This window comes from Panthera onca, chromosome B3 (assembly GCF_046562875.1).
Source record: "Panthera onca isolate mPanOnc1 chromosome B3, mPanOnc1 haplotype 2, whole genome shotgun sequence".
Classification (NCBI taxonomy): domain Eukaryota; kingdom Metazoa; phylum Chordata; class Mammalia; order Carnivora; family Felidae; genus Panthera; species Panthera onca.
Genome location: NC_138344.1, coordinates 67693140 through 67701661, shown reverse-complemented (window position 1 = coordinate 67701661; position 8522 = coordinate 67693140). Strand labels below are relative to the sequence as shown.

The following is an 8522-nucleotide window of genomic DNA, read 5'->3' as shown; positions in this document are numbered from 1 at the left end:
TGGCTTCTGTCCCCTTATTTATGTTTTTGAGAGAGAGATGACTGGGAGAGGGGTAGAGAGAGATGAAGAGAGAGAGAGAAGCCCAAGCAGTCTCCATGCTGTCAGTGTGGAGCCCATGTAGGGTTTGAACTCATGAACTGTGAGATCATGACCTGAGCCGAAGTCAGATGCTTAACCGAGTTACCCAGGCACCCCTCACCTCTGTACTTCTTAACCATTCTTCAAGACTCAGACCCATGTCCATCTCCTTGAAGTCTCCCAGACCACACACATTGGGAGTTTACACATAGTGTAGGTGAGCTCCTCAAGGACAGAGCATGACTGATTGCTTTGGATGCTGCTCCCAGCAGCCCCCACAGCATATGTTGCAGAGTCCAGCATGAAATAAAAGGAATATTGTGGCTTTCCACTCCCCTTGATCCTTCAGACTTCCTGGCCTTCACTACACTCAACCCAAAATTCCAAGATTTCAAAGACATGAAGAGACTGATGACTTATGTCCCACAAATTAGTTACTGATGAGGCAAAAGGATCTGGTACCTGTTTCCTCATGTTTAGTTTGAATACGCACAATGATCTTGATTTGTTTAGGGAGTGTTTAGAACTGGATGTGGCTGGGCTTAACCGTGAGCCAGCCTCAGTGTTTCACCATTAACATGCATAGCCCTTGGAAGGACAACTGAGGAATCCAGCATTGAGAATTTAAGCTAACTTACTTAAAACTTCCTCATTACCAATGTGTATGTGGTTTCTACAAAGTTACGAAAACAACTGGAGCCTATATGAAAACAACTTTCACTGTCATCCATAGTAACTAATCTTAAAGTATTGTGAAATCCGATTTCATTTCTCGCTTATGTGGAGCTGAAGTTAATCTACTTTTCACATGTGAAATATATTCATGATTCTGTCCCAAAGTGGAAAATTGATATTTAGTATTGTTAAGCCCCCGCTAAATGTCACACTAATTCATCGGCTCAACTTTGTGCTACTGTAATATTACAGTGCTCATGGGGTCAAAGCCACCAATATATGAATTCACAGACTGAAGTGAGCAGACACTGGCTCCTCCCCATGCCTACCAGAAAAAGAAAGATGAGAGACTTTCGTATGTTGCAAGTCCGGGTCTGGTTTATTTATAAAGCAATAAATATTAGAAGCACAAATAAATTGCACATGTGTAAACAAACTGTACAATGATTGATGAGAGATAAGGGAGGGTGGTTCGGAAGATTCCAAGAAGCATAATACTGTCATCCTGAATGTAAGGTAGACTAAGAGAGAAGGCACCTTAGAAGCATTTGCGGTGGACGATGGACGGGCCTGCCTCATCATACTCTTGCTTGCTAATCCACATCTGCTGGAAGGTGGACAGGGAAGCCAGGATGGAGCCCCCGATCCAGACAGAGTACTTACGCTCAGGGGGAGCAATAATCTGCAGGAAGGAAAGAAAAACTTCCAGTGAACTCTCACATTCCAGGCAACAGATCAAGCAACATGCCAGAGAGAGAGATTCTCCAAAAAAAATATTAGATGTTAATTCACTGTAACGTGAGATGCTTCATACCAGAAACTAATATGACTGAATTGAGTTTTACACACTGTCCTCTATTTCATTATTTCCATTATCAAAGGCTCTACAAAAAAGAATTGCCCCACTTCCCTGAACTAGAGTATAATGTGGCAACAAGCTATATGCATGATAGAGGACAGCCCAAAAGTTGGGGACTTTTAAAACATGTCCGAAGATTTAGATTTTTTTTTCCTTCCAAGATTTATTATTATCTGCTGCTTGAAAATGTTTTTAAAGTCTCCTATCTCAGGAAAAGTGCTAGAAAAGCTAGTAAAGTTTATAGTAGGTGGGAAGCAAAATGTGAGTTCTACTTGGAATACTAAGTCCTGCCTTGGCTCTCACACCACAGGAGTTCTTTACCTTAATCTTCATGGTGCTGGGAGCCAGGGCAGTGATTTCCTTCTGCATGCGATCAGCAATACCAGGGTACATGGTGGTACCTCCAGATAAGACATTGTTGGCATACAGGTCCTTGCGGATATCAATGTCACACTTCATGATACTGTTATAAGTTGTTTCATGGATGCCAGCAGATTCCATACCTAGAAATATGTTTAAAAAAAAAATCAAAGTGCACTCAGGCCAGGAGCCCAGGTGGAGGGAAGAAAAGAGGACTCCTTTGTGTTGATAAACACATTTGTCTCCCATTTGTCTCTGAAACATATGTCCCTCTATAAGATGTTCCACACTGCAAGGCATTTGTGGAACAGGTGTGTCTAAAAGTGCTGACAGTTAATCCACAACAGATTCTGCCAAGACACAAACAACTGTGTTTAGCACCTGTTTGGAGCGAACACGTGCTGTATCCATCAGATGTATGGAGATATATTTGGAAAGGGTGAGACATACATTAAAATTAATGCAGTTTTTATTTATGGACCAAGATAAGATCCCGACAAGCTTCCTCTTAGAAATCATTCCCGAGGAAAGACATGTGGTGAAATACAAGGGTCCAGTTATTACAACGAGTATGATCATTGTTGGATTTCATGATAAGTAACTTCAGAGGGAAGTCCAGCTACATGGTAATGGAACTTACCGGAATAAGTCAGCACTTCTGAGTAATCATTCCTTTCCTGCCGATTCGGATTATTCAACTACTATTCTGTCAGAGCCTCTATTCGGACATGAAGTCAATGTGTCATCCTTTATCATATCACTGCCACATTACAGTATGGCCATCCTTGTAATGGGCCGTTGGGATCTGAGGCTGAGCTGTGTGGGACTCTAAGCTATGACTTCTTTTAACTCAAGAGCCTCTTAATCCTTCTTGATTATAATAGACTTTACTCTGGGACACCCCCAGATTTCTAGAGAAAAGCTGTGCATGTGCACCAGACGCTACAACTCACCAATGAAGGAGGGCTGGAATAGTGTCTCAGGGCAGCGGAAGCGCTCGTTGCCAATAGTGATGACTTGGCCATCGGGCAGCTCATAACTCTTCTCCAGGGAGGAGGAAGAGGCAGCCGTGGCCATTTCATTCTCAAAATCCAGGGCAACATAGCACAGCTTCTCTTTAATGTCACGGACAATTTCCCGTTCAGCTGCAGAAATAAAGGTTATCACAGTCAAGTTCTGAAGAATGAAGTAGGTAGATTCTCTGGTGGAGGAAAAAAGCAGACACGATGCTGTGGCAGAGGAGACACATACACACACACACTCACCGGTGGTGACAAAGGAGTAGCCACGCTCAGTGAGGATCTTCATGAGGTAGTCAGTGAGATCCCGACCAGCCAGATCCAGACGCATGATGGCATGGGGCAAAGCATAGCCTTCATAGATGGGAACGTTGTGAGTTACACCATCCCCAGAGTCCAGAACAATGCCTGTCAGGAGAAATAGACAAGAACAAAGTAAATCTCCAAGGACACCACTGCTCTAGCTGTGTCAAAGCCTACTTCCAATCTTGGCTAAAAGATACTAACACTGGGCATGGGTCCAGATAAAATTAGATCCCTTACACACAAAGAATAAAAATGAGCATAACGAGTGCTAAATCTGAAGCCAGCAACAGCTCACCCTTTTAAATATTGTAGTAGAAAAATTTCCCCAGGACACTTTCAAATGACCATCCCTTCTACCAGCCATTAGCACATTATGTAAGTATCCAGGCATGGATACTTTCCTCCCATCCAACAAACACGTGTTCTCTCTTTTTTGACTCAGACCCTGTAGGAAACGTTGGTTCTCCTTGGGGATGTTTGCCCAGGGACTGTGATGGTATGGAGCACATTGTGAGGAGCCTTAATACGTTATATCACATGCTTTAGGAAAGGTAAGGATCTAACTCCATGTGCTTTCCATCGTTAGAAATGCATGTGATCTGAAACTGTTGTTACCTCTCTCTCTTATCTCGGACACCTTCCCAGGGAGTGTGAGGGCAGGGATCATTCCTTTTGCAACTGGGGAAGCGATTCATAGCAAGGTCAGTGCCTTAGGAATGTGCTTAATCAGTGACTGTCTCCACAGCCCAAACATACCTGTGGTACGGCCAGAAGCATACAGGGACAGCACCGCCTGGATGGCTACGTACATGGCAGGGACATTGAAGGTCTCAAACATGATCTGAGTCATCTTCTCACGGTTGGCCTTAGGGTTCAGTGGGGCCTCAGTCAGCAGGGTGGGGTGCTCCTCAGGGGCCACGCGGAGCTCGTTGTAGAAGGTATGGTGCCAGATCTTCTCCATGTCATCCCAGTTGGTGATGATGCCGTGCTCAATGGGGTACTTGAGAGTTAAGATACCTCGCTTGCTCTGGGCCTCATCACCCACGTAGGAGTCCTTCTGACCCATACCCACCATGACTCCCTAGAAGAAGAAAAAGATGGGAAAGTCAAGCTTCCACTATATCAGGAATATAACAGATGCCTCATAAATTTACATCTAACTGGCCAAGTCAAGGAACATCTTATAAATACCAAAAATAACAAAAAATAGAATTTTACCTCAATTTAGAAATATCATTTAAAATCAATCTAGTACCTTCCCCCTATCTACCCCCCTCCCCCCAATCCCCAGGTATAATTCTATTCTTTAAAATATAACTAGGGAAAGAGGAATGAAGCTACTTCACCAAAGAAGTACAGCCTCACCTCATTTTAAAAATACCATAATGCCTTCATTAAATTATTAAGTCCATCGCCCATGTCAACTAGAATATAAATGACTGAATTAATGACACATCGCATTTCTCCTAAGAAAAGATTTTGACATTTATCAAGTGAACATAAAAAGATGGGCTGATATGCCATTATCACTCCACAAGCGAAATCCAGCCTGCCCAGAGCTGGCCTGCAGTACCCATCAGTCACCACCACTGAGGCATACAGCTCTAGCCCTGGCAACCTGTCTGGCCAGGCATGTGGCAAAGCCAGAGAGCGTGGCATTTCTTTTAATAAGCAAGGTGGTATGTCACTATCCCCATGGCACTTGCTGCCTCTGTCACGCCTGGCTTCTAAAAATGCAGCAGCCAGGAAGCAGACAGATTACATCCTCTGAGAGCCCAGAAAGCTGGCTGTGAACGGAGGGAGGAATGTGGGCTGGGTCCCGGTTGGTGGAGAGAAGTTGTATCATTGCAAGTTTTGAGCAGGACCGAAAAGGGAGGCCGAGGGAAAGACTGGAGTGTGGAAGGGGCAGAGAAACGGCGGAGTACTGAACATGAAGGTGCGGAGTGGAGGGGCGAAGCCGCTGACTTTTCACACAAGGAGTGGGCCCCTTGGAGAGCTCTGTCCCTGAAAGGTGGAAGGGGGACCCGTGCACACTGGGCGGTGTGAGTATTGTTTGTCCTGGCTTGGATCTGAGGCTAATCCATCTTTTCCTTATTTGACCCGAGCAGTTCATGACACAGGGGCGTCAGGTGAGACAGTTCCTGGATTGCTGGCCTGAGGAAGTGGCAGGAAGGGGTGCGGAGTGGGGCTGGGGACCGCCCCAGGTAAGAGCAGGCCAGTCGGGGCGGGAGGTTTACCTGGTGGCGCGGGCGGCCCACGATGGACGGGAAGACGGCACGGGGCGCGTCATCCCCAGCGAAGCCCGCCTTCACCAGCCCGGAGCCGTTGTCGCACACAAGAGCGGTGGTCTCCTCGTCGTCGCACATCCTGGCACAGCTTCGGCGGGGTCTGCAGGTGGAGAACCGGGTGGCCCGCCCTCACTGCCTGCGGTGGCGCTGGCCTCCTCCCGCCCGGAGGAAAGGACAGAGCAGAGGAGGGTTGGGGGCGACGGGGGGAACGCCTGCCGTCTCCCTTCCCGTCGGGGCGGGAGAGGAAGGGTGGGAGGAGGCTGCGGAGGTTGAGGGGGACGTGCACAGAGCAGGGGAGCGGAGCCCACCCAGGCTCCCCCGGCCAGGAGTCACGTTCTGTCCCGGGGGCAAGGAGGCACCGTCACCCCTTAGCAAGCCCTCCCCAGCCCTTCACATGTTTGCCCTTCCGCGAACTGAGAGTCCCCCTGGGTCCCAACCACACCCCCACGCCCAAGCCCCCGCTGGAGGGAAACGCGCACGACAGCAGGGACCCCAAACGCCCCGTGGGGGCGGGGGCCGCAGGGTTCGCGTTCTGCGCGCCCCTCTCTTGTTGTGACGACCCGGGACAACAGAAGTTAGAACCAAATCCAGAAGTTTGGTCTTTGAAAAAAAAAAAAAAAAAAAAAAAAAAGTGGCGGCGCGGCAGTAGCGGGGCCCGCCGGCTCGGGGCGGGCGGGCGCTGACTCACCGTCCGCGGGTCGGGCTCGGCTCGGCTCGGGCGGCAGGCGCTGGGAGGCCGGCGCGGGGCGCGCCGCTTTATAGTGCGCTGACGGACGGGGTCAGTTGGAGCGGCCGGGGGCAGGGGTGGGGGGCCTGGCCGGCCACCTTGCCTTATTTGGTCGCCTTCGCACCACTGAGGAGCGCCCAGGCCATTCATGGAGCCAAGGGCAGGGGAGAGGATCAGCCAGGGGGCTCCCAGACCATGTAAGGAAGGGGAGGGGGCAACCAGGGGGATGGCCAAATAGGGAGCGAGGGAGGGGCGGGCGGCGAAGGGTAGGGGGCAGGGGAAGACTGAATGACGCCAGCCCACCTCCTCCCCCTTCTTGGATGGAGGTGCACCCTGGGTGTGCTGTGGGTTTGTTCCTCCGCGGCCCCGCCAGCCTGAGACAATAAGCCACATACAAGCCGGAAGGCTTGGCTCTCTTCCCTCTGCTGAGGGGTCCTGACAGCTGGACCGGGACAGCAAAGGAGCGACAGCAGCTTCTCATCTTCCAGGACTGGAAGCCCTGGCACTCCTCGTGGGCGCTCAAGGCACCACACCAGTACATTTGGGTGGCCAGAAAAGGGGCACCTGGGACAGGTCACCCTTCTGGACTAGTCCCCACCGGCCTGGGTGACTTGATTCAGGTTGCTGGTGTCACGCTCCTCTAGGTCAGAAAGCGGAGGTTAACCAAGGCCACCCTGACCCCCGGCTCATGTGTGGCTTCGGGTGTGGCTAGGGAAGAGGCTCAGAACTGCAGTAAGATCCTGGCCAAGTCTTGCTGGAGAAGGGGCCAGGTTTCCCCCAGCACAGAGAGCTGGTGGCTCTCCCCCTACTGCCAAGGTTCTGCTCAAATTCAGACTCCTGTCTTCAGGCTAGAAAAGGATCCCCTACTGCCAAAGTGAAAGAAGGAGGGAATGCCAGAAGTGGTGTGTGCACTTGGCTGGTGGATAGATGAACATCTGTAAACTGGGGGCAAAGGCCTTTATGCCAGGTGGAGACGAGACTGAAAGAGCAAATATTCTTGTCAAGAAGGTTCAACCAAATGCACACATCACAGGACAGCAGAGTTAGAAAAGCAGAGCCTTGCCTCCATGCCACCCCCACCCCTTGAACTACTGAATCAGAATTGGCAAGATGCCCAGTTGATTTCTACGTACATAAGAGTGTGAGAAGCAGTGGTATAAATGACAGCGGCTCCTTCATGCAAACACATGTAGAAGGACTACATCTTGGGACTTTGGAGAAGGGAACAGAGAGATGACATGAACCGGGGAGAGGAGAAAGGAACAGAGAGACCTAAGAAGGACACACACGCATCACTGATTCGCTGTGGGGTGCCCTGTGTTCTCGGTTCTTGACTGGCACTTTGATTTTTAATGCTTGTGTTCTCCCTCCCGCTCACACCAGTTAAAAATAGAAAACTGGGCACAAGGCATTCATCTCTAGAGTGGTCTTGGATTGATATGCTGAGGAGGTCTACTGATTAGATACTTGTCCAGACTAGGGAATGTTGGGCCCTCCCTGCTGAGCTCCCCAACCATGTTTGGGTTGGTCTGGAGAAGAAACTGTGTGGGCAGCTGGGTAATGGAGCCGGGTGAGGGGTCTGGCTGGGATCATGCCCTGCCACACAATACGCCTTTTACGATGAAAATGCCCGTGCACAGGATGCAAACAGTGGAGCTGCCTCAGCTCAAGCATTTGCAGAAGAAAAAGGAGAAATGGGACTGGTGTTACAGCCAGACGGCCCTGGGTTCAAATCCTGACCTCCCTCACTTCTGGTGCATTTGGACTTGGGCAAGTCACTTCACTTTCCTGAGCCTCAATTTTCCCCTCTGAAAAAGGACACAATAACGATAACTCTTTTCTGCCAGGGGTTATTAATTATCAAAATAATTAGGGACAAGTGATAGAATCCACATAGAAGATACAAAGCAAATGGTCACCGTTACAGTTCAGGAATAGTGATACTCTTGGAGGCAGCAGTAGCTTGCTCTTTTGAAGAATTGGGTCAATTTCATTCATTTATTGATTCAGCAAATATTTATGGGACAGGAACTGTGTTAGTCACAGGGATGCAGCGATAAGTGAAACAGAGCAGCTCATACTCCAGGGCAATTACAGAAAAGTCAGAGCCACTGATGGAGCATGGGGTGAAAAAGGAGGGAATCACTGTGATAGTCATGAAAAGAGGGATCCAAAAGAGGGGTCAGAGAAAGACTTATTTTTTTTTTTTT

The 8522-nt window shown here is 49.2% G+C and overlaps 1 protein-coding gene across 1 annotated transcript; it reads right to left on the bottom strand.

The window, feature by feature from the left end:
• Nucleotides 1–1104: 1104 nt before the first annotated feature.
• Nucleotides 1105–6408, bottom strand: ACTC1 (actin alpha cardiac muscle 1). The gene is made up of 7 exons (XM_060619014.2): nucleotides 6274–6408; nucleotides 5535–5685; nucleotides 4054–4378; nucleotides 3238–3399; nucleotides 2926–3117; nucleotides 1934–2115; nucleotides 1105–1435 (listed from the first exon to the last, which is right to left on the bottom strand). Exons 2-7 carry the CDS (start codon nucleotides 5661–5663, stop codon nucleotides 1292–1294), a joined length of 1134 nt encoding a protein of 377 aa, XP_060474997.1. The 5' UTR covers nucleotides 5664–5685; nucleotides 6274–6408; the 3' UTR covers nucleotides 1105–1291.
• Between the last annotated feature and the right edge of the window lie 2114 nt (nucleotides 6409–8522).

Bases quoted from the DNA above. Each gene is read 5' to 3' on its own strand.
- ACTC1 (XM_060619014.2), bottom strand. From the start codon at position 5,663: ATGTGCGACGACGAGGAGACCACCGCTCTTGTGTGCGACAACGGCTCC. The intron at 3,400-4,053 runs GTATGTTTGGGC...TTCTCCTGACAG, and splicing joins TGCTTCTGGCCGTACCACAG to GCATTGTTCTGGACTCTGGG. The intron at 2,116-2,925 runs GTGAGTTGTAGC...ACATATTTCTAG, and splicing joins ATTCCAGCCCTCCTTCATTG to GTATGGAATCTGCTGGCATC.